The sequence below is a fragment of the Botryllus schlosseri genome, chromosome 14 (assembly GCF_051294905.1).
Source record: "Botryllus schlosseri isolate E-star chromosome 14, Bs_hap1, whole genome shotgun sequence".
In the NCBI taxonomy this organism is placed as follows: Eukaryota; Metazoa; Chordata; class Ascidiacea; order Stolidobranchia; family Styelidae; genus Botryllus; species Botryllus schlosseri.
This window is the reverse complement of record NC_137249.1, coordinates 9,932,244-9,959,124: the sequence shown is the minus strand read 5'-3', so window position 1 is coordinate 9,959,124 and position 26,881 is coordinate 9,932,244. Positions and strand designations below refer to the sequence as shown.

Genomic DNA, 26,881 nt, shown 5'->3' with positions numbered 1-26,881 from the left:
AAAATCGGCACCCAACGTTACGCTTTTGACTACTATTAGAATATTAATTATTTCCGCCCGGCTTGAAGGAAATGACACGCATCAAAATAATGGAGCCGCGAGGATCGCTGCAGCAGTCTTCCTGATCCAAAAGCATATGCTTGTCGTGCTTTGCTGATCCTTTATATCTGTAAGAAACGCTTTTGCGGAAACTTCAGGTGGCGTGAAGGGGCTTTCGAGATTCATGTAAATAGCGCTATTTTAGCGGACAAGGAAACAGACGTGAAAAGATTTGAAAATTCGAAGATCCACTGGTCTTGAATGTGGCAATTTAAAAGGGCAGGTCGGTGTACAAGGCTCAGGGATATATATAACTATGTATCCGTGACAAGGCTATATCAACTTGAGACCGAAAATATTGCTTTACGATCGACGGAATTGCAGTAGTGCAATAAGCTCAATACCACACCACGTGGATGGATTTAAATCTCTCGTATTTCACAGACAATGACCATATAAGGGAATAATTACGGTAATTAATTTCTGCAATTATTACTGCAAATAATTACTGGGGTATAATGCGAACATGCCAATTAGCCAGAGATCGACACGGTACAGAATACAGGCTTGTCGGATGGTAGACATTTCGAATAACGTATAATAAATTATTTTGATTAATAATGTTGATAACAAAAATATTGACGTTATTCTAGTTTCTATTATTGATAACTATTTCTGTTTGGAAAGCAAGGTGATGATTGTAGTATAGAGACCGTAATTGCATAATGGAATGCATTTGTAATCGCATGATTGTGACGTGTAATGTGGTTGCGAAATAATGTCGATTGCTCTTTCAATAAGGTTTCATGAATGACCTCGCCTGGCAGATTAATAACTTGCGCGTGATCTGTCTCATGCTCTTCCGTAATATCGGCGCTGACTATGGATGACAACAGGTTTCAGCATCTGTGTTTGATGGTCATGGCTTCTAAAGTTGATTTGTAGAAGTATATAGAAGCACTATACGATGCATGGGAATCGCGGTGGATATGATGTGTAAGAGTTATTAGTAGGCTATAGAATCCGTTATCGCGAGAAAAGCGGTCAATGGTCAAGGCGATACTGTTTTGTATTACTCGCGGAGGTAGGGTTGCATTTAAAACAAATGGTTGTTTAAAACACTTCGTTTAAAATATGTTTTAGACAGTGTTTTAAACAGAGGATTTTTCAAAAAACAAAATATGTTTTTAAGTGGTATAATTATGCCATAATTGTGTAAATACTTTCCAAAAGACATGTTGTTTGAGCCTACGGACGATTACCACACGATATCTCAGACGTATACAATATGGGATGGTTGGAACCCTCGAAATATAGTCGGTCCAACAGCTATAGTGCGTATAGATCATTGGTACGGAATGAATGATGATGATGATCGCCGGCCGTAAAAATGCTACTTGACGATGTATAGTCATGGTTAAAGATATTTTAGGTCCGTATGTGACAGGGAATGGGAGCCTTTTTCGTCAAAGGAGGTAATTTGCCCTATATTTTCAGTTGTGTATGTCAATACACTATGAAGTCACAATTGAATATTTGTGATTCAAAAAATAAATTGAAAAAAAAACATGTTTTGAACTAGGGCCTCGTTTTAAACTTGTTTGTTTTAAATTGATTTTTGCTTTAAATGCAACCCTAGGTGGAGGTAATCTTTCAACTCCGGTTCTACGGCAACTTCCAGATTTATATTTGTGAATGGGATTATAGTAAATGGTATATAACTCTGTTCAGCTCGACCCATTTGTATCTACCAAATTCAGCTATTTCTTGAAATGGATTTCGGATTGTAAAACACACGATGTCGAGAACATAACATTAGCGTTTGTTTGCACGTTGATTGGAGATTACTGGTTTGCTCCTGCGAGTATATAATATGCTAAACACAACAATAGAAAGCGAAGGTATCATGGCTTAGCTGTCTTTAAGAATGAGTTTACAATTCAAAGGTATTATACGCAATCGAGCGACAAAAAATATACTGCACTATTTTCCAAATATCAATTTATACGCGTGGTTATATGCTATATATTATTAGGTTTGCTAAAACGAGCGCGTCATGCTCTGTTGGGGAATGTTCGTTGCAATATGAAAACAGAAACGAGAAAACTAGGGGTTTGATTTTGAAGTTCTCGCGAATTTTCTGGTCATGTGATGTTATGGTTATCACATTAGGTAACTGGCATATTCGTGGATATTAAGTGTATTTGTCTGAATCTTTAATTGAATACTGTACACTCGCAGCTAATATCGTATTATATATAGATTTCCACTCTTCTGTACGATGTAAATATTGTCACCAGCTCTTTCCTTTACAAAATTTTGCTTTCACGTTCCGTTAGGCGTAATTCAGCCAAATTCTCCATTTCATATGGAGACATATCCCAGATCTGTGGTGGGATCTATTTTCGTTTATCACACCAAGCAGATGTAAAAGCCAGTACACGTAAACAGAGCCAGCACTACACTCCAGTAGGGTATGGACTCAAAAGCATGGGTTTGTTTGTTTAATTGACACATATAATTGGCGCTTTCAACAACTTGGTTATTTGCGCCCGCACAGTAAATTTCATAATGTCTTTTTGTCCACTTGACTTGAGTCTATTTCCGACTCATTCGCTGCCTCCTTTCAAGAGTTCGGCTCTCTCTTCGTATGAGCTTTTCAATGCGCTGGGCGATGAGGAGCCCAGATAAATCTCCGACACATAGAAACATGGCAGAGCCGAGGCTCGAACCATCCACCGTCGATGTTTAGACTGCAGCGTTTAACCAACTGCGCCACGAGGTATGGGATCGTTGAGCTACACAGAAATAGAGATAGGATTAAAACCGCAAGTAATCCACAAACACTAAGATCGTTTATTCCAGTGTTTCCTAAAATTTTTCGAGCTACCGCCGTATGGACAACGAATAAACTATCAGCCCCCCGATCCACCTCACCACGCCTAAATGATAAAATCAAAGTTGCTCTGCATGAATTACAATTGTAATAATGAGACGGAGGAAACTGGTGTATTGTCATCATCCTCTTATATCGGGTTTCAGATTTAATAAGAACAAAATCTCGAAGTTAAGTCGGTTTCTGGTCTGAGCCAGAAGCTTTGTCTTACGGTTCTAAAAGCAAGTTATATCAAATATGAACAGGAAGGCAATGAGGGAAAATAAACCTGACTCCAGGGAGAGTATTTCAATTTGATTTTGTTGTGTAACCAAACCCATTGATAGCTAGTAGATATTGAACTTTGATCTGAAGTAAAAATTGTCCAACACTGTATCAGCTCCTCACTCCTTTCATGCTCGGAAACAAAATGGATTAATTCATTAAATAGGGGATTTATATCCAGTGGTTCTCAAACTGGCGGCGCGCCCCTCTTGGGGGCGTGAAAGCATCTGAAGGGGTACGCGAAGCCGCAGTTAACTGAAATGTCTTTTTTCGCGAGAGGCGCGATTTACCTTCAGCTCATGGTTATTATTGGTCTAACTATTGCCCGAATATCGTATTTGAGAATTCTCTCATCAACAGCCATCAAACTATCCGTTAGGATTGCTAGCATTCTGATTGCTCTCTTTAATATGTTGTGATATCAACATATCAACACGATAAGGTGGCTACGGAATTTTTCGTTATCATAATAGGGGGCGTGTCCAAAAAAGTTTGAGAACCACTGCTAATCGGAATATATCCTGAAACCAAATTACCGTATCCATGTTCAGTTTTCGGGAGGATTGTTATTTACATCTGATCTGAGAGCGGGACCAGTATCAAGCTCAGGGAAGCTTCAGAATTGAAAAAGTTCAAGTCTCAATAAATTTTTATGATATATCATGCGCTTATTACTGAATCCGGACAGTGCCAGTTTCACCTTTCTCAGAATTTATCATCGAATAAATTCGACTCGTAAAATTTGGGGAATATGTCCGGCAAGTATAAGCGATATCGTTTCTCGCAATGTGTGGATATTCGACGATCGTTTTAAACGGAGAGTGAATTCGCGCGAGCCAGCTTCCGAAAGTCATGCTGTGCAGCTATAAGTGTTCAAATACTTCGCAGTTCTCACAACACATAAGGAACCACGCTTTCTAGTGATTATGACGACTACTGAATAAGTCCATTCATGGGTAGGATCAACATTGTCAAGTAACAATGAACTTTTCTGGTACAGATGACTGACGCCTGGATCGACCATGAAATTGATTTTACTGAGTCGATTTTGCATTTGTTAATTGTTTCTTCGTATTTTGCTGCTCTATTCATCAATCGTTTCAAAACTATGCAGCAGTTTCCTTCTAAACCTACATCGTCCCCTACCGCCCATTTCATTGCGAGCGCCACTTCACGCTCTTGAACGCTCCATGGGGGCGCTGGCGCCTACTTTGGGAACCACTGATTTATTCGATAATATAATCTACAATTGAACTCGTAAAATTATTACTTTAGTCTTATTCGCAGCTTCAATCACAATGCCATCGCTTTGCGAGACACAGCATGGTCTGGTCAAGCCAAAGCAAATCCAGGTTGATGTAGCCTATACTCTGCCATGATCCCGTATGGATTGCACTGCACAGTGCACATGCACAGAGAATATTTTCCTTTGGTTTGTACCTAGACGTGAAGCCGAATAATAGGCTCGATGCGCTTGGTTTATAGTAAACTACAGAGGTGGTCAGCAGATGTGGTCAGTAATGAAGTACTTCTACTTTTTCGAAGTACTCAAGTAGTTTTCCTCTACTTCTGGTACTTACTCAAGTAGATCTGATTTTCGCTGTTTCTACTTCTACTTCGTAATATTTTGTGATCTACTTACTTAATTTTCGCTAGTTTCAGTTTGTCAAGTAGAAGTAGTTCAATCTCCCAATCAGGAAGATAGCCTGAGGAATTTCGGGGCTGTTTTCACGGAGTATCAACATTTAATTTTCATAAAAGTTTAGTAAAGCTCAGAATTTTTGTCGCGTTTCGCGCGCAGTGGATAGGGTGTTACCGGTATGATTTCACGAAAGTATCGGTGAATATAATTTAGGTAGAGGGTTGACGTGGTTCCGTTCACGCCACATTGTCGCCCTTCGCCCATATGAAATAATTCATCACAGGATATATGGCTCATCATAACGTTTGAAACTGATGTTTCGCAATCTAGCTTTTACTTGTCATATCGTAATCTAGCAGTCCAGGCGTGTCCTAATCTGGAAAAGTGGACTCTGACTTTTTTTAGTCTTGGGCTGTTATAGCATACCACCTTTGAAACTTTCTGGATTAAAAACATGAAATACATATTCTGCTTTTAGAAGTAGTATTTATATTTCACTTTCAATTCCCAGTGTCATATACTTTGAGTTATAATTAATATCAGTTCTTTTGTCTGGATAACATACATGTTGAAGTATAAAAGCAAGTGTAGCAATGCCTTTAATTTCTGGACATAAAGCTACACAATATGGGGTTTTTACGGTCCAACATATTTTTTATTAACGTTTACTAATCGCGCAAAGTGTTTACACCGTGACGTGACGTGGGGTTAGGGCGGCAAGTGAGGCAATACCTTAGATGTCGCCAGGGATGAGTGAAGGAAAATTGTGAAATCTTCAATGAATATTAGTATTTTTTATCGATGTTTATGAATGACTAGATTTTGAATATTTTTATTTCCATAATCACGGAATATTCGTATTTATTGTTCGAATATAAAGCGCAAAAGGAGAGGTAAGGCACAGATGAGGCGCAGGAGGGCCAAGCCCTCTACTGTGATAGCGCAACGCATCGGAAATAGCTTGGAATTTATAATCACTGATAAAATAATTAAATGTAATTGTCGCGCTGATTCCAAAAATCTAAGTAGTAACGCTGCACTACACACCTACATTTTTACAGCAGTGCCAGAAAGCTACTTATAAATAGCTATTGCGTTGTTTTTCATTTGAATTTGTAATTGTGAATGTTACTTCTAAGGCAGTTTATTGCTCGGCGTAGATCAGGAAGACAATGTAAATGTATATTAGAAAACTGCGTTGTCCTACTCCTACAGGCGTGGCCATATCTGCTATTCTCTTTGATCAATCGAGATATCGTGCAATCCTAAATTGCGAGGCGCGCGATGGCGGACTGATCGAATTCTCAAGTGTAGTTGGTCGCAGGCGCGACAGTAACTTCAATTTGGGGATTTTGAAAAGGGCGGTACGAGCCCCTGACCCTGGATAGTGGATATCTCACTCTCTTGACCTCTCAAAGACATGTTTATGCTGCCACGAGAATAATTATCCTGGCCGTCATGAAAAGTTACTAACAAGTTGCTGCAATATTGATAAATTAGGCACAAAATTAAAAATTTCCCAAAGAGCCATATTTTACACCCAAAAGAGCCATATATGACTCGCGAGCCATAGGTTTCCGACCACTGGTTTACACCGTATCCCATACTACTTCTCTGTATTGATCTTCGACTAAACTACGGGCCTTATAATATGGGGGATGGCGCCATACCATGCTATTTTCTAAAACGTGCTGTTCGAGAAAACAGAGGATTAGCATCGCATTTCCTTATCAATACTATCATTTTCATCCCATGATTTGGACGAATGCTTAAATGCTATTGAAAATTGGATACCTGCTGGTATGCATCAACATGAATCAAGCACGTCGCCTATCGCATAGCGCAATTTGCACCTTTTTACAATCCATGTGAACGAATTAGGATCGTTTTCACAGCTACTTACTTACTTGAGTACTTTCAAAGTCAGTCAATTCTACTTCTACTTCAAGTGGTTTTAGGTTGCTCATGGAAGAAGTACTTCTACTTGTACTTGAGTAGATTTTTTTCGTCGCTACTTCTACTTCTACTTGAGTAGCTTTCCTGACTACTTTGACCACCTCTGAACATAACCTTACGCCTTAACGGTCTAGGCTGGACCGGACAATGTATTCTGAAGGAGTCCTATTGTTGCTACATTGATATTGATCAGAGCGAAACTTGCTTCAGATAATACCTCAAAATTAAGTTGCATAGTAGCTAACACCCCGAACGAACGGATTTGGTTTCCAGGAGACAATAAACCAATCAAGATAGATCCCGTACGCCTGCTATGTTCTTACATCAGACAACGATGCATTCTTTATATCAAATTCGTTGATGACAATCATGAATAAATAATAAATTATTTGAGGACCACAGCATAGAGCCACTATTCACAAGCGGAACACTGCATATTTCAAGCAAACATTTCTATCGGAGCAAATTAAATTTTTCAAAAGGGCAAGGTGCATGCACGTTTAGTGCGTTGACAGAACGCGAGCCTTCCGTTCACACAAGGGGGAAAATGTCGAGAATAATGAATACTCATACTCATTGTGATTGTTCCAAGAGGCGGTAAGGGCTGAGGTGTTTTATAGTATCCTTTCACATTATATTGCTGCTGTCCAAATTCGATACGATCACAGATTGAATCAATATAACTTGGTAGGTCCCTACGCCATGTGATTTCAGGCAACAGCTGAATGGATCACTAGTGTACCTTTACACTGTACAGGATTACTTGCTCAAATGCTTGCCTTCTTTTGAACTAAACTTATTCTCTCGCAAACAACGTTCTGGCACATTGTAAATATATGGATGTATATAAATGTTAGTCCGTGTGATGTAATTGAAAAAGTGTTGAACTCGAGATTTTTTCATCCGATTCTCTACTGTGATGGAACTGAATTATCACCTCATCGTTATTGATATATTCCGTGGTCTCCTAAACATTCAAACTCTCGGAAACGTGAGCCGTCAGAAATTTTCTAAAGTTCGGTCACTATTTTCCCGTGATTCGATGAGAAGTCCGGGTAACATGCAGCTTCCGCGCCAGGCTTCCAACGAGTCCAACAGCCATTTATTTGCTGCTTCAAATTCCGCGATGGAGGTAAGGTGTTTCCGGTGTTTCCGCTTTAACTAAAACTTGCGCGCCTAATGAGTTAATGTGGAGAATTCGCTTCATTTTCACACGCAAAGTGTTGACTGCAACATGCTGGGTGACTTGCTGACAGAAATTGCTTCTGAGTTCGTATTTCGGGTTGTGGTTGTGGCTGCATATTTAGACTATAATATAATGGAAATTCGATCTGAACAACAACAACGGTACATGCTGTACAATTATTCAGAATTAGAGCAGCGGGTAAGATTTTCAAGGATAAGATCGAACAGAAATCTTTAATTAATTGGTGAGGAGTTTAAAATACGGTAGTTGTGATCTTCTTCTTGGAGTAAAAAGGGGAGAATGGCAAAGAGAATGATATTATCAATATGATGGGTTGGTGGCCTTCTGATTATTACAGTAACACTTCAAAATCAATATATGTTGATAAAGTGATGAATTATCACTGGTCAACACAATTTTTGTTGACTTTGATCAGACAATTGATTCTGACTAACTTTTGGGCGCTGAATTAAAAAATGGCTTCCGTTTTTCTCGATCACGTCAAGTTTTTGGGTTAGGCACCAACCACATTGTCTCATAACCACATAATAGCACTATACTTTTGATATTTTGGGTTTATTGTATAAATCATTTCAAAAACCACAAGTTGTCGAAAGTAAATCAATACCCTTCAAATAAACATTTGCACTGCTTTGTTTGGTTGATTTAAACTGATATTGCTTCTGCAGGACAAATGTAGTGCGAGTTCCAAGGTCCAAATTTACGCTAATAACCAATTCTATTGGTTGTCTAGTTTGATACTGGAGCAATAGTCAGCTAACATATGTAAGTTCCAATTTACTCTGGGACCTTACTCCCACCATCTTCAGATGTTCGGGGACATATTCTCCGTACCCATCTCTGACTATATGTCAAGGTTTTCAGGGAAATTATTTAGATATTTTAGCTTTTTTTAATGTCTGCTGTCCGACATAATCATATGGCCGTGACACATGTGTATCAGGGTTACAGTGACTCCTTGTTGTCTGACCACTAAGAAAATACAATATTTCAAAGCTGACATATGTGATCCAATCGTGCTCTTGATATTGCATCAATTCAACGTTTCTGTATTATTCTTAATGTTTTGTATAATTCACGAAGACTAACTGAGTGTGCAATTGTTACCGCTCCTAAGACGTTGGTATTTTGGAGAATGCCACACTTTAGGATTCTTGTTGAGCTACCTATAGGCATCTGCCAGTCACTTGAGTTGTAAATCGGGATTCCTAACTCCTCCAGTAATCCAAGGTAACAGTATCACGGCAATGAAAATATCACGGCAATACACAAAGCTACCGAAAGTAAGCCTACGAAGAAAATGCTGTGCTCCTGATTGGAAGTGAGATACTTTCTATACCTTGCCAAGTAATCTTTTCTCACTTCGTAAGGATGTTAAAGGTTCCGAAGATTTCTATTCCACGTCCCAAAGCTTATGTCAGATCAATAACTTGTGTTGACGAACTACTCTATACGTTCTAAATCATCTTCGATTTCAAAATCTTCATCATCAGCCTACTACCCATAAGATCTTCATCTTTATCCAAATTATCAAGCGCATAGGAGTTTCAAGTTACACTGGATAAGCTGAATGGGTCAGTGGGGCATTGGACCTATAGCTGATAGTAAATGTAATATAAATTTTTCTTGCTATATCCTGCAGTTTGTATCAAATATGTGTGTGGAATATCATCGGATGATTGCATCCTCTAACCAAAATTGGTTGAAAGCATTGGCCTAGGTCGATACCAGGACCCTTTTTCTTGATAATTCAATTGAGTCCTTGGCTAAATAACTTATTATGTGGTAAAAGTGTGGATTTTTATATGGTATCCAAAAGTAATATGGTTAAATTCGTGAAAATGTGCATATTTTGGGCATATGGCATGGAGCAAAAACTTGACGTGATGGAAGAAAACCAACGGCATTTTTGGAATTAGCACACCAAATTTAGTCTAAATCTAGTGCAAAATTAAAGTCAACAAATTTTTCGTTCAAAATTGTTGCCCAGTGTATTTTAATATTCTTGGTATGTGTGTCATTTTTCGTCGCCGAAGCTTCGGGTTTCATATAGCTTTCATATAAAGCTCTTGGCGCATGTGTGGATGTGGGTACTCTGAGCGTCCCAATAGCCTTGATATTAATTGTGAAAATTTTGTCAATTCTGGTTGAACCTTTAAAGTTGGCAAAATTTCTTTAAAGATGTGCATTCTACATTTTCTGATCACGTGACGTTCTCTCAGTTGATACTCAGTGAATTAGTACATGTAGCCTAACTGTGACATGCAATAATTTGACTTTGAAAAGTTATTTAAAAATTAAATTTTGTTCAGTTATCGCGACATTATATCGATATTTTTAGCTGCTACAAAACAATGGGGCATGGGGCTTAGCGAGGGTCAGTGTTGTCGCCCATAATAATTTTTCGACTGTTCAGAATTGCTATCTTTCATGTTCCCGATTATTTTCCTGCATACATGGCGTCCTTTTGCGAATTCACTCACTAGTAGCAACCATGCAATCGACGGCCTTGTTGACTCATGAATCACTACAGATTAATCCGTGATTGTGATCTGCACTAAAATGCAAACCATCTTTTCGCTACAAAATATGTAAATTACCTGTGTAAATTACTCATCATGCCAATTTCCACATCGTCAAGGGGTTTACAGTCGGAACCAGATACTGTTCGTATACAACAGCGACATAGAAGTCATTTGAATCGTGGCCTTCCCAGCAAGTATGGTCGCACGATACGGATTGTTATAAGGCGGATTTTTACACAAAATTGGTTTAAATTTATGCGTTCATTGTGACACTGGCATTCGCTTTAATTTTTGCAATTGCGGCAGCTTGCAATCACTATAGGGCTTCAATACGTCATGACAAAGAGCCGTGGAATATAGGCGATTCTTTCGCTGTATCAATGAGCATATTATTATGGAGGCATAATTCACGATAACATGTCTTTGAATCTTACGGTCCTCTCCGGTGACAGATATTTCTCGGAATGCCTACTCTCCGCATCAGATTCTTTTAATTACGTGGGTGCTTTCTTCCCCCAAGGAACGCGAGAGTTGATTATATTACGGCTATCGGTGCGAGCGTTTGTAGTCTTCTACCTGCGTAGTCTCGTTTATTGCAATCATGGCTAGTGAGTAGATGAAGAAAATGATTGACTAGGGACTATTGTTGAATTTGTACAATGTACATTTTCTTGACAGCAATATGACTGCCGTATTCATTATACTTAGATACACGAGGGTTGTACCGTGGAGCGTGCGTATTTGGTAGGTAGGTTCCAGACTAGAAGTGTATTAGTTGAGACGTAGGCCTACACTATACACCAAGAAGACTCGCCAGGATTTCAAGACCAACCTGCGTCCAACGTACGTTGGGTATGGAACAGCGGTCGCCAACCCTTACTGAGGAAGGTCACGATGCCATGTAGGCAAACAATGAACGAGGCCGTTAGTGTTAGCCTGATTTCGTTATTGTGTATGAAGTGGTAGGCTATACTTGCTTTAGGACATAGTGGTTATCTACCCTTAGTTCGCGTACCATTAGGGATACGCGGAGTTATTTCAAATGGTACGCAATAAATGCATTTCTTGTTTTAAGTAAGATTACAGTTTTCTACAGTTAACGTAATCGTCTCTTCTCTAAGAAATGTCTTCATCAAAAGTGTGTTATTAGTAATCAGGGATGGATTAGCTCGTGCGCCGCATTTGTTGTAAAATTTCCGGGCCGACTTATTTGCCAATACTCTCGCGTGAAATAATCCTATATATATTTCGAGTACAGTTGAGTTTTTCGTTAATTTGTGAATAATGCGCAACAAAATCATATAATCTCGAGGTGGTATGCACTATGCAGTAAGAAAGATGTTGAGAACCACTGCTTTAGAAAGTTAAGATGATTGTCTTTTGGATGAGCGTGAGCGTAGTTGTCCGATTTCGGGTTGGATGTTGCTTTCTTCTAAGACGTGAGCCGATGATTTTTTTAAACATACCTTATCTTTGTTGACCTTTTTTGGTCCAGTTTCACCGATAACATCGATCAGGGGACCGCCAGACGTCATTCCGGGGTTTGCGGGTACCCCGCAGGCTGGGAATCACTGGTATAATCTGTCTTGTTATCATTTGTTCTGATATGTGCCACACGTTTGAGCAGCAGCAATCATGGTTGACCTCCACGAAACCATTGAAAAGCCGACCGTGACAAATTCCCTCGTCTATTTTGCATGCTGTATATAGTGATAATGGGGTCATACATTCTGTAAAATACTTCTAGTCGCCATCTTTCACGAGATTGCCAACTTTTCGCCCGACTGACTCAACGACATCATCAAACTCGTTGGACAACGCCAACCAGGGCCAGGGGAAGACATCTTTTAAAGTGGGGGCAATAGTTGCAACGGCAGTCAGCAGAAAAGCGGGGAAAGTAAGGAGGACTTTACACGAGTCAGCGTCTGATGGTAAGCATTGTTGTGTTGGTTCATCTTGTCTGCATCATATTCCCACTTTATATTAGTATTGTGATGTTATTTTTGCATTGATTTCTGTAAAGCAATGAAATTACGCATCTCCACAAATGCAATGTAAGATTTGCTGGTGAATTTATACCAATTTGGCTCTGTATATCGCCCGTGGTGCCAATTTCCGACGTGCAAACGAAATGCACCAAAAGCAACGTAACGATTTTGTGACGTCATATTGAAACACCCTCGCGTTTCATTATTGTAGTCAAATTATACAAGCACCAATTAGCTTTCTAAGAACGTGGGCTATAAGTTGCATAGTGAAAGAACGATAGATACTTATTATATAATCTCAATATCCCGGAATTCGTAGCAGGAAGTAACCACAGCGATTGCTTGCTTGCTTAACACTTAGCCCACGCACTTTTTGCGATGCCTCGTTACGCGACTACATGGACTTGTATTGAGATGAACTTTTCGAATGCGCAGCACTGAGCGAAAGAGACCAGCCAAAGAGCGGAACATATGTACCGATCTCCGCGTCAGCCGGAAATATTCCCGTCGCCGGTGGTAACGGCCACACCAAACACGATTGGCAGAAATTCTTTACGCGTTCGCGGTCCACTTCGATTCCAAGGGAATTATCGATGTCTCAGGACAACAGATACAGGCGAGTGCTTCCGCAATTTTTCATTCGCTATTTTCGAGTTTACCATGGCGTTACCGCTTTCCATGATAGTTTGATGAACAATAACGATCATCATCAGTAATTGATAACTACATTATGTGTATAGGCGCATCGGGAGCATTGTCAAGTTCGCGCAGAGATATAGTTTACGTTTCTGTTTGCGTTAATCTGAAGTTGCACATTGTCCAATAGCCAAAGGTGGTCAGTAACGAATTACTTCCACTTTTCGGGTTAATCAAGCAGTTTGTGACTGCTAACACTATCCTTACTCACGTGATTATGATTTAGGCTAACTTGTACTTGTAATTCTACTTTACTGTTTTCTGTTATAGGAAAACCAAGGCCTATAATAATTACTTGGTAATCGCTACTTCTACTTCTACTTAAGTACCAGCGATGACTACTTTGATCACATCTCTATCAGATATATCCGGAATATACACTGGGTCTCTCGAACCTTTCCCTTATGGTTGGCCGACTTCCCAAAACTTTCAGGCAGAGCCACTGAATCTTGTCTATATGCGCCTGCTTAGTGCTTACTCATGCTCATGCGTATAGTATGTAAATTGTAGAATGCGTGTTTCGTTATTGTGGGAAGTCGGAAATGCTCCTAGAGAATTAGCAGGTGTAACTCATGCCTCGCGTGGGAATTTGTCGCAAAGTTCGACTGGGTATGGGGAACTGACGTTGCTTGTATCTTCGCACTGCGAAGTTCCTATGCCTTTGGAAAGGTCCTCTATAGCTATACTATCGTCTTCTCATTTTCAGAATGCGGGGTAATTCCCAGCGAAACCGTCGCAGAATGCCGGGACCGACTATAACGGGAGTGAGTGAAGACAATCCCTACATCGGAACCGTCAGCATCCCACATTTCGAAGACGAGGGTGAGTTCGATTGGAAAAGGTCGCCATACATTTTTGTCCTCGCTGTTTTTGAGTCGACTGTGAAATCATCAGATCCGCGTAATTTATCTATGGAAGCACACTCACTTTCGGGAGAAATGTATCGTAAGCGATATGCGGCCATTCAATGCTATGTTTGTCTCGGAATTTGGAAAAACATGCGCACACTTTTCATTCATGTGTATGGACAGAACGGAACCGCCAATTCTAGTCGTCACAGATCACTGAAATATTAGCTTGCAGGACCGCACATGCTCGTTTCGACATGGCATTTTGTCTTGCGTATCGCGTGGTACATTGTGGGTATTGTACAGACGGATATACTTACATCGATGTTTTTTATCCGAAAATCATTCGTTCCCACTTAATTTTCGAAGCTTAACAAAAACGCATTGGACATCCGCAAGATAATACAGGGTCCGGAAAATCCCTGCTACTCTATACGTAATTCGTTTTATGCAGGGCCCGGACACTTCAAATTTGCAGTCATTTTGACTCAATATGTCATTGCGTCGGTGTTAAATCGCCTGCGATTGCGTGTCAACTTTTCCCACGGCTTGACGTTGCATAGCCCATGTGATCGAATCGCTATGTTTGTGCCTCGTGTATATAGGCTACATCGTCATCACCACCGTAACGGTACCATTTCCAAGCGGCTCGATTCCCTCAACCTCGCATTCCTGAGTGAAATGCGCCTTCCTCTATCCAGATTCGCATTTCATCTTCAACGCGCCCAATTTCTGTTTGAGACACCGCTTTAAATATTGATGAGGATCCCATACCGGCAGAATTATTCATCGAATAGAATACAAAATCGGAATCGGATCGCACTAATTGGGCTCTTGTAAGCCACGATGTCAGATACCACTAGTCGCAACACAAAACCGCCGTGACGCGGTGACCCTCGGACCATGAATAATGTCCCGGTCGGCCAGGTTACGGCTGACGCATCGTCAGAAGCAGAAAGCGTAATTACGCGTTCATCTTGGTTTATCGGGAATCGGTGCCGCATCCGCTGGAACGGAATGAAAAATGATTGGTTGCATTATTTATGCCGCGACTGAAGTGTCGGTGTTTGCGTAACATGTATACCTTTCTCTGGTTTCAATTGTTTAATATTTTATTGTTTTGGCGACAGGTAGCCTGAACACGTACGAATTGAATTTCTTACGGTACTCCGCCGAGGGTAACTTGGACGAGCTGCGCAATATTTTCGTCGAACAGACCTACTACCTGTTTCACTTGGACGTTAATTGTGTCGATTCGCTCGACCGCACGGCGCTGAGTCTGGCGCTGCTGAACAGACATTTGGATGTAGTCAGATTTCTTTTGAGCGACGAAGTAGGTAAGTGGTCCGGAATTTATTTCTAGGTTTAGAGGACCGTATAATTTCAACGCTTGCTGCATCAATAATTCAAGTAATCTCAGCATCTTCCCCGCCCTCTAATATACTTCTGCTTCAAACGCGTGTTATCTGGTGTGCTAATCCGTGCAATTCCGTTCGAGAAGGCCGCGCTTATTTCGATGTCACTTTACTCTATCCGAGCATATCTGCGTGAAACTCTTACCAAATGGTCAATGAATCGCGCATTGTGCCCGCGAGAATGTCTGTTTGGTGGAGCAATCGTGTCAGTTTGCTTATATTTGAAGCTCCAATGACATCTCGACTGTGATAATATCTCCTCGCGCACTGTATATAGGGGTTTGCGTTTAATTGCCTGTTCCATGACCATCGTCACCCTCGGAATTTCTCAATGTGCAGAACGCGAAACCGGGAAACTCAACACATTAAAAATTCCCAGTCGTTGAGGTCGTTAAATCGTTGATAGATTTGATGACCGGGTTTATGCTCGTTTGCAATGCGGGAATGTGATAATGCCCGTATCTCTGATGGTTGCAGATAGGGTTGCATTTAAAACAGAATGTGTTTAGATACGTGTCCTTCAAAAATTTTTTCTCGAAAGTTGCATAATTATGTCATAATTGTATAAATGCTTTCGAAAAAGCATGTAGTATGCGCCTTAGGACGACTCGCACTCGCACTAGATATCGTCAACGTATACGATATGGAATGGCTGGGAAACCCGCGAAATCATCATCGGTGCAACAGTTACAGCTACAGTTGCATTTAAAACACATGGTGTTTTAAACTTCCATTTAAAACAGGCGGTGTTTTAAAAGTTGAATGGGAATGGTTGTTCTGATGATGATGATGACCGCCGACCGTAAAATGCTGCATGACAATGTAGTCCCGCTCAAAGATATTTTTGATCCATTTACGACGGAGGTCGGAAATATTTTTCGGCCAAGGCGCCATTTTAACCCTGTATTTTTAATAGTAATTATCAGGGCAAGTTTTTGCAACATTTTTTTACAGCTTCCGACCGCTTCCTAGATTACTCAGAATCTATGTACTATGATGCTTCAAGCTGTTTGAAGGGATTATATAGTGCAATTGTTTGCAACTTTTCCATATTTTTCATACCGATTTTTACTGCTACTTTGATCAAATATTGCGCAAAAATGTTAAGTAGTGATTTAAAACCATGCTATAAACTATTCTTAGTATGGTTCTATTCTCATTAATTTGCATAACAAAGAGCTACGTGATAGGTTAGCTGCATCTCACTGTTATCTGTGACACAATGGCTTGCAAGCAAGAAGTTCAACTACCCGCGCCAAACACTCTGTGTCCGGAAAATATGTAAATTAGTAAATATAGATCGCTTTATAAATTCTGTCGCTTAAATTTGAGATAAGTTTCTTATTTCACGAACGCCCAGACGAGACCGCCGAAAATTACATTTTCACTGGGTCACCCAATGATATATATACATCGAGGCACCTTATTCAGGCTATTGAAAATTTGAAATGCTGAATCCAATGACGGTGTGAATGACAAACTACGAACTACTGCCACAGGTAAAAGTAGTTGGCGTTGCTACCCAAGTAAATGTAGAAGTAACGCCGGTAGTGTCTACTTCATTACAAGTAGAAGTATATACTTCCGAGATAAGTCGAAAATGTTTCAAGCGAAAGTAAAAGAAGAAAAGGTTGAAAAGTAATCAAGTAGGTAGTTTCAAAATAAAGATTTGGTCGAGCAAGTAATCGGGGCTGGCTACTTTTCGAAATTGAAACTAACGCGAAATGACTAATGACGCTACAGATAGGTAGAATCTACAGAAATATGTCCATATTCAGTTACCGTACTATTTGTTTTCTTTTTTTTTTTTTTGTGGTATTCATGGTGTTTGAAGACTACTATGGTCATGGTCATTTACACCGGGCCGATATTTTTCATTGTTATTCCGTGACCAGCGACTTTTATAGCACGGCCCACTTATCTAGGCTCCTTGAAAGACACCGCTTGCGCGGATGAGGTGGCGAGGAGGAACCTAGATAAACCGTCACTTACATAGGAATTCTGAAGTCGACCTCGGTCGGAATCGAACCCGCAACCCATGATAGTTGCAGTCGCGAATTATACTACACGGCGCTATCACACCAATTCGTATCAGTTACCGTGATGCGGGGGCTATTTCACCCAGTTCTTATGACTATTTCTCTGATGTAAGTGTTGCAAACTTGTCCTACTTTCTACTTTTCAAAATACAAATTTTCGCAAGTAGTTTTGCATAAAACCTGTTAAGTAGAAGTAAATGTAGTCATAAGGTCACTGCCGGTTCGCCTGCAGTTTTGACTTATATAGCGCCTATAAATAATCATGCAAAATACATGTCTTGGCAATTTGGCGAGCTGTAAAGCCGTGTCGCTGTTATTTCAGTGGGTCTGGAGCTTCGCGACGCGCTCTTCTACGCCGTGGAGTGCGAGTTTTACGAGGCAATCGAAATGCTCCTCGAAAAAGACTCGCAAACCACACTGCAGATTGTACCCGGAACCACGTCACCTTTCGAGCCAGGCTTGACTCCATTCATGTTATCCGCTAACAAGAACAACTACAAAATATTATCTATGCTTTACAAGTGAGTTCATACGCGTCGATGTAAGTTATTCCGGGCTGGTCCTAATTTATGGGCAGTTGTCATAGCTATGTTAGGGGATAGCTAGAAATTATTGTTCCCTTGTTGGGTATTCTCATTCGTGTTGATATTCGAGGATGCTGTCTTTCAAAGGCTTCGATAGAATTGGCTTTAGAATCATACGATACTTGACATCAGTATGTCGGCCGGACTCGAGTCAGCGTTTTCGTATGACTTGACTTGACTCGAGTCACTTTGCAAAAATGACTTGACTTGACTTGGGTAGCCGTTTCAAAAATGCGGATTGGCTCGTGACTCGAAGAAAAATTGACGAGTCGATTTCAAGTCATATAATCGGTGTGGACTAAATTGCTGTATCTTGTATAGTTCGGATTGTATGGATACGCTGGTGTGACCTGTGAGAGCAGCCAATCAGTCAACGATTGTGCAATTTACCGAGCCTCGATTGTTATATCACAATTAAATTGATAGCAAACGCAGTGATCAGTGCTTGCAGCCTACGTTGTCGTAAAATAGTAGTAAAGTAATATGATAGCAGTGAATCTCTGTTCACTATACTGCGCACAGTGCCCAGAGCTCATATAACCAACCTTGTACTCTCGTATGATTTAAATCGGGGTCGGCCAACCCGTGGCCCGCGAGAAGGTTTTGAATGACCCGCGAGGTAATTCTCGAATTAGTTATAATATCAATTTTTTTCGGAAGTACTTAAATAGCTGGTTCGTGGTACGGTTCTGTACCACGAACCAGTTATATTATAACTGTGGTTCCCAACGTGGGCGATATCGCCCCCCCAGGGGGCGATTTGGCGGTCTAGGGGGGCGAAAATGACCAAGGGGGCGATAGGGGGCGAAAATGGACGAAGGGGCGACAGGGGGCGAAAATAGCGAAGGGGGCGATAGGGGGGCGATGGCGCGTTAAAACGGCTTAATTGGAACCAATTCGGAGAAATGACCCTTTTTTTAGTCAACCCACGAAAATTTAGCTGCAAAAGTGTAAAAGTTCGACATCGAGCCGAAAAGTTGACCTTTTTTTTTAGTCAACCAACCGGTAATTACAGTTTGTATGCTCGTTATTCGATTCACAAAATTTTGGGGGGGGGGTGCGATGATCGGTGTGGAGCTCGAAAAGGGGGCGATGAGGCGAAAAAAGTTGGGAACCACTGAGTTATAATATCAACAACAAAAAATTACCCAAATTTATTGTGAACTTGCCAGAATAGCCGAAAATTTGATTAGCCTGACCGGCAACTTTGGGATGTTGATGACTAAAATATCAGTTCCGACGTATTGGCGTAGCCAGGGGCCATCTACATTTTCGTAGATCTTCGTACATATTTCTTTGCAGATTTATTTGAGTTGATGTCTTTCTGAGCACCTCGCGCGATTATTGTCACTCGATTTCTTGATTTTAGTATTGGTGCATCCTCCTGAAAATTAAAAATTTAAAATATACGTCGAATTTAGAGAATTGAGTCTAACTATATTCGCAATTACGAGATAATGTGTCGTCCAGCATGCGACTTTGAGTCTGCACTCGCAGAAAGATAGTCGGCGATGAAACCTTTGCACAAAGTGACAGAGGCATGTTCACTTAAATCTTCGATATTGATATGACCAAGCGCCGATTCATCATGTCCTGGCCACATGAGCCCAACGGTATACAGAGGTGACGCGCAATGTATGCAACTAACATTATTATTGACTGAATTCATTCATCATCTTTGAAAAAAATTTCGCGGGGCTAGGTCATGTAGACAGTCATTTCATGACATAATTCTTATCGATTTTGATACGTAGTGATATAGATCCTCTTTTTACCGCTGGCTAATGCGGTTCGCGCGATGGTTAGTAAATCTCGAGTGTCCCCTTGCCCGTAAAGGTTGGCCCCCCTGATTTGAATCGAACGAATATTGTCTATGCATTGATTTTCAACGTCAGTCATCAACAATTGAAGTAGGCTTAAGTTGTATTTGTGGATGTGTAGGTGGGTAGGGCGAAGATTTTAAACCAGTGGTTCCCAACGTGGGCAATATCCCCCTCCCCCCCAGGGTGCGGCGATTTGGCGGTTCAAAGGGGCGAAGATAACGAAGGTGGCTATAGGGGGAGATGGCGCGTTAAGACAGCAATATTGGAGTCAAGTCGGAGAAATGACCTTTTTTTATTCATTTTTTTAGTCAACTCACGAAAATTTAGCTCACTGGTGATTACACTTTGTATGCTCATTTTTTGGTACCCAATATTTGGTTGGGGCGATGATCGATGTGGAGCTTGAAAAGGGGGCGATGAGTCGAAAAAGGTTGGGAACCGCTGTTTTAAACGATTTCGCGTAGTCGCAGATCGATTGTGACGTTGTGAACACTTGTGCCGTCATAATGCCTAATTCGCATATAGGCACATTTCGCCACCTGGTTTTGAAATAGATGTGCAGTTCTTACGCAAAGGGAGCTCTACTTCTGATAGTATCGTGGATGCTTCCATGATGTCAGAATATTACATCCACAACTTCATGTTTCTCTTTCACTCTCTCTCATAGCTCTCTCTCTGTGTGTGTGTTTGACAGAGAGAAAGAGTAGGCCTATATTGGGTTTATACATTGAAGCGTAGAAAACTGGTCTGTGTTGTTATGATCCGCAAATTGCGGATCGAGAAAACGAGCAAGTGGCTTTTAAGCTCCGAATTTCGCAGTCAGAACGTTGCGAAAACGTAATTATTACGTCACGAGACATCATCTCGGATGTTGAACATTCCGTACCGTTTTGTTCAGATATAATCACCGTCTTGCCATATGCGACAATGATGTTCTCGAAGAATCCTTCGACGCCTATTCTTGGGACGCTGTCACCGCGAGATTACTCAATTTCCGAGCTCGCTCGAGTCCAGCTTTTATGCTGTTGATGTACAAGTGCGTATTCAAATTAGCGACTTGTTGTCCTGCTCGAGGAAGAGTTGGAGTTTCCGCGTTGTGTGCTATGTATGACCGGTCCATGAAGTAGGATATTCAATGTCGTTGACTTCAATATAGTGAAGATATTAGTCATCACAGTTCAGAAAACGAAAATCTGGAACCTGGAAATGACGCAACTATAAAGAATTGGACAATCGATCGTTGATGTTCTTATCCGCTTTGTGATACGATTGTAGCCATAATGCTATATCATAAGCAATTAGATGCGGTATTTCATGATCTGTGTGTTTTTTGATATGAGCGAATACCTTATGACGCTATATATGCACTGGCGTAGCTATAAGATGGTTTGGCCCGCCACCAATTTTCGATTCTGGCACTATATGACGCCATTGGTGTTCACCTCGTCTAGCAATTCACTATTTAAATATTTTCCCCATACACCACCAATCTTGCATTAACCCCTCCCAAATCATTATCCTGGCTACTTCTAATACTGATCGTACTGTTTTCATACTCCCACTATCGTTGTTGAAACCGATATTGGTACTTATTAATTATAAATTTTGTTCAGTGGAAAGTGATCTAGCGTCATACTTATACGTCAGTGCCGGGCTACATACGGCCCGCGGGCCGGATCCGGCCGCGGCCTCAGTCTGCAGAGATTCCCCACTACTTGCTTCAACGTCAAATTTTAGTGACTGTATGTTATTATATACGTGCGTGCGCAGCGTACGCAAGTATAGCTTACGGGTAAGTTTGTCGAAGCGAGAAGACTTGCATTATTGGCATTAACCATGTACTCAACCCTAATGAATTGATGTCTTGGTAAATTGGGATACCGGGCTTATCGAACGCCATGAAATCCTAAGTAAGGATTACACCATTTGCACCATAGTGTCCTATATGGTGTGCACATCAGCAAATCTCACGGCTTAGTGAAATTGGTCTACGTCACACTTTACATTTGGCTAAAGGCAATTTGACGGCATTTTTTGACCGGCTTGCCGAATATTAATTTAGATAAAACTAGTATCAATAGAAAGCTACCGAGGTAGTGATTGCAAAAAATATATAAATTTTATTCTGCTAGTGGCCCTGGAACCCCAAAATCACCCTCGAATGTTGCATTGTAACGGTGTTTGGTATTGTGACTCATCCATGCCGTCTGAGCAGCTCATGAGCAAGTGCGCACGAGATAAGAGTGAGAGTGTGAACTGTGAATGCTCAATTGGTTGCCCAACAATGGTCAAGACGCTTGCGGTTTGCGCTGCTTTCACTTGCTCCCAGAGGGCATGATTGCGTCACAATACCAAATACCGTTACAATGCAACATTCGAGGCTGATTTCGGGGGTTTCGGAGCTACCAGCAGAATAAAATTTATATTTTCGCAAGCAGTGCCGCGGTAGCTTTCGATTGGCACCCGTTTTATCAAATTTCGCGATCGGCAAGCCGGCCACTATAGGTCACTATGATGGCACGTGTGTTAATTGATCAGTGAGAAGCAGACAGGGCGTCGCCGGTGTGACAATGCTGTTCTCAAATCTACATCGTCTTCGTCCTTATCGACGAGAATTGGCTTTGAAGTGACATTGCTGTCGTTAAAATACATTCATTAAATACGATTTATTCCGTGTATAGTGGATAAATGGGCGAATAGTGCATCGATTCAGCAATCCGGCCCGCCAAGTACTTGATTTTCTTGTTTCCGGCCCGCCGGCTGGAGAAGTTGCTCGCCCCTGTTATACATGAAATATATTCGCGGCCCGACAATACAGCCCTTGTATTACGGTCATGGCGTAACCTTTGAACGCATCGTAGCGCCATTACCCATTTTGCATCAACCTGGGTTACGTATGTTGTAATTTTGAATGTCCTCGCGGGCTAGCAATGAGAAATCAGTTCTAAAGCTCTTGTGCCCGAAACAGATTTTAAATCGACCTGTATGGTTTTTCACACTTCCATTTTTTACATGTAGGTCTACTAGACTTATGCTGGCACCATTGAGTTAATTTCACAGGGTTACGATTACAATAGCATCAGTGAATTCGGTGTGACCAGAAAAAGCATTCAGCTTCAGCTTGCTAAAGGCAAAGTCGGCAAACGATCGCCATATTACGATAAAACTTCAGAAGTGCTTACTACCAGTACACCATATAGTAGTTCATTTATATGCGATTTTGGTACGCCATGACTTTATCCCTGAAAATTTTCTCCAACATTGCTATAGAATAGATTCTCGAGTTTATAAATTGCTCAACGCAGGCATGTGTGATGGCTATGCGGTGTGCGTCATAACTAGGGTTGCATTTAAAACAAAAATCAATTTAAAACAAACATGTTTAAAACAAGGCCCTTATTTAAAACTTTTTTTTTTAATTTGTAATTCTAGCCATGACGTCACCAATTTTCAATTCTGTCGTGATAGTGGATTGGCATTGACAATTGAAAATATAGGGTAAATATAGCTTCTTTGACGAGATATCTGTACTATTAATGTCGAACCGACTATTTTGCGGGTTCCAACCATCCCATATCAATATACGTCGGCTATATCGGGTGATAATTGTCCGTAGGCTCATACAACATGTTTTTTGGAAAGTATTTACACAATTATAGCACAATTTTACAATTTGAAAAAAAAAAACAATTTTTTTCTAAAAACACTATTTTTTTTCGAGGCATTCATTGAAACACCGTTTGTTTTAAATGCAACCCTAGTCATAACTAATAGGTATGTCGTGTCTACAATTCTGTTTTACAAATTGTAGGCTATACTGACAACACCTTCGAAGATCTAAACGCCCACATTTTGCATTCGCGATTTCAGCGACAAAGGATTAACTTGGGATCCGCTGAATAGAGCGATGGATTTGTTCGGCGAGCTTCAAATGCTCGCGAAGAGAGAGCGGGAGGTAGACGAAGCTTATCTTTCAATGGCGGATCAATGCGAAACTTTTGCTCTGCAGTTATTACAGGTGAGCCGAACACGATTTGGTTTTCTCTATTCGTTACGCGCGTTACGTACTAATCAACTAATGGGACCGGCGTTTGATTTGCAGGATTAGAGATCTTAGCTGACATGGTTTTCAGAGGTGGCTAGTGACTAATTCTACCGCAACTAGGATGGTAGCGTCGAGTATGCTGCCTTGCTCACAATGCTCAGCTCTTAATCCGGCCTCTGTGTGCTTGGGGCTCGAAAGGCCCAGCTAAACTGCGTGGACAATGAATTGTGTAAGACTTCAGATTAGGTCGCTGGTAGCGCTGAAATCATAGTTTTGCGATATAAGTGTAGCAGCCCTCGTGCGCCCCCTATTCGGGTCCGCTTTCGGTCATGCTTTGTATATTCGGGAAGAGCATAAGCTTGGTTCGCTCTCTTGGGCTGCGTCGGCCGTGTTGGGCGGTCGACGGTATTTGTGGTCGGATACTTGGTTCTGGGATCTGTATCGTCTGTCGGGTTGCGGTGTATTTTGTGTGCTGAATAAACCTCCATATTGGACAAAGGCCTCTACATTGGCGAGCACGCCTGGAGCAGTATGGAGAATTCGTCGCAGTCCATCAACTCGCGGGTCTGGCTAGTTGGTGAAGTCAGAAGATTGGAGAGAGAAATTGAAGCACAACAGTTGGTTATGCTGGAGGCCGAAATTGATTGTCTGCAACGACGATTTGAGGACATGGAAAGTACATGGATTTCTCGAATCGACGGTACGTCTGCAAACTGCGTGAAAGCTATCGAAGAGATCGTTGAACGCAAGTTTCAGACATCTGAGGATAGAATGATTTCGGTGCTCAAGGCAATACTACAAGGTGACGATGCTGATTCTGAAATTGTTATGGGCGTTGAAGGTTCTGGTGCTTCTATCGGTGAAGGTGTTGGAATCGGGAAAGTGTCCAGCAGTGGTGTACCGGTACTTGTCTCGTGCTCAGATACTACATCCTCCGTCGCCTTGCCAGAGACTTGCAGTGTAGCAACTGATGTCAGTTTGGGTGACGATCCTGTGCTTGAATACGAAGTGGAAGTCTCGACTGAGGATTCAGATTTCATAGTGCAGCTGCCATGTAAGCGATGTGATGAAGAACAATCAGAATGCGGCTACAGAAGCAAGCCTAATAACCGGGAGAAGATTCCGAATGACACAGGATTTATTGCAGCAATCGCGGGAAGCTTGTTGGAACTGAATTCGAATGGATACGTTTCACCTGTCTCAGATCTTCCGAATTGGCTGAAGTCGTACATCTACTATGGGGAATTTGGGAACCGCCGTGTGAATGATAGTATGGACTGACGACTGGAAATTGCATATGTTTTATTGTGATTACAGTGCCTTGATTGTTTATGCTGATATTATGTTGCTATTTTGTGGGTTAGTGAGAGTACTTTGTATAGTACCTCTCAGAATTAGAGGAGGGTGATGTAGCAGCCCTCGTGCGCCCCCTATTCGGGTCCGCTTTCGGTCATGCTTTGTATATTCGGGAAGAGCATAAGCTTGGTTCGCTCTCTTGGGCTGCGTCGGCCGTGTTGGGCGGTCGACGGTATTTGTGGTCGGATACTTGGTTCTGGGATCTGTATCGTCTGTCGGGTTGCGGTGTATTTTGTGTGCTGAATAAACCTCCATATTGGACAAAGGCCTCTACATAAGTTTCAGTAAATCTATACCATAAAAATGAGGTTATCGTGCATTTCTCTTCATATAATTTGGGATGTTGATAAATTTCCACAGTTTATTAATAAACTCCAACCGAGAGCACTCGATTTGAGTTGAAGTTTCATAGTAAGCCTAAAAGTGTTGAAGGTTTTTTGTGGTTATCGTTAGGTAGGCACTTCAATTGTGAAGTCATCACGTGCGAAGCATAAACCCGTTGGTATTGATGATTAGATTCGTGGGGACTCGATGTAAAGTGCGCCTTGAGATATAACAGCCACTGGTTGGCTGTTGCAGACAGTTCAGGCTGACGATTGGTAACTAACACCTTGAAATTGCTATATTCGATCACTGTACAAATATGCAACGGCAGGTGGCGAACCAAGGCATTGAACGTCTCACCCCGGTACTTCAAAATTACGTAATGGGCTCTATTGACTCAATTCTTGAGCGTGCGCTTAAATTCGCGCGCTAGGCCGCTCGGAATTTCAGCACCCTCTCTATGGGGTCGATAAATATAGCATAGTGGTATTCATTCATAGATTCTACGTGGTAAAAACCATCGGACCTGGTATCGAATATACAAGCGGGAGACCTCCGCTAGATGCCGCTTGCGGATCAGTAACGATTATACCATAGGTTCAACTGTTCGTATTTAACGCTCTCTTCGCTCCGATTATTTGAAATTTCATGCGGTGACGTCGTATTTTGTAATACGATTGTTGATATATAATTTGCTTGCCAATTCACTACTAGTTGCTGACGATTACCCTTGACAAGTGTCAAAAAATATTTGCGTTCATTTCAATATGAATAATGAATATACTATTCAAATGTATTCGGATATTTTTCTCAAACGGCTGTCGGCTGCGATTTTTGAACCATTTAGTGTCACGAATGTTTTGACCCACGATTGTATCCGTGGATTGCGATCCGGGCATACCACACCACACCAGCTTACATCGACACATGTTATATATTACATTATACCAGTGGTTCCCAACCTTTTAACAGCCACGTACCATTTCGAGGTTTTATACAGTGCTCGCGTACCACCTACATAAGTTACGCGCACCAAAGGCGGTAAAACAAAATTTTCACCATTTATGACGTAATAATCACGTATTTGACGTATGCGAGGTGTAATAAAATAACAAATTCTATTACATCAGGGGTGGCCAACCTTTTTGCGTTTCACGACCGCATTTCGACCACTCATGTAGCCCACGGCCGCATTCCGGAACATAATAGTCGTAATGAACGAGCTGGACGCCAA

The 26,881-nt window shown here is 41.3% G+C and overlaps 2 protein-coding genes across 4 annotated transcripts in view; one reads left to right on the top strand and one right to left on the bottom strand.

Moving 5' to 3' along the window:
• LOC145455033 (signal peptide, CUB and EGF-like domain-containing protein 2) overlaps positions 1–26,881 on the bottom strand; it is a 169,491-nt gene that overhangs the window by 20,734 nt on the left and 121,876 nt on the right. The gene's annotated exons all lie outside the window — the stretch shown is intronic.
• The window catches only part of LOC145456288 (short transient receptor potential channel 4-like), a 48,124-nt gene continuing 25,784 nt past the window's right edge, over positions 4,542–26,881 (top strand). The window contains exons 1-8 of one of the 3 annotated variants that reach the window (XR_013920555.1): positions 4,542–7,929; positions 12,277–12,460; positions 12,953–13,133; positions 13,920–14,035; positions 15,192–15,398; positions 17,838–18,036; positions 20,821–20,958; positions 23,793–23,940. Coding sequence is in view for 2 of the 3 variants with exons in the window: in XM_080334367.1 (XP_080190493.1) it covers positions 7,717–7,929; positions 12,277–12,460; positions 12,953–13,133; positions 13,920–14,035; positions 15,192–15,398; positions 17,838–18,036; positions 20,821–20,958; positions 23,793–23,940 (1,386 nt within the window). In the remaining variant the exon portion in view is untranslated. The remainder of the gene's footprint in view (positions 7,930–12,276; positions 12,461–12,952; positions 13,134–13,919; positions 14,036–15,191; positions 15,399–17,837; positions 18,037–20,820; positions 20,959–23,792; positions 23,941–26,881) is intronic. The other 2 variants (XM_080334367.1, XM_080334368.1) reach the window with 2 other exon arrangements.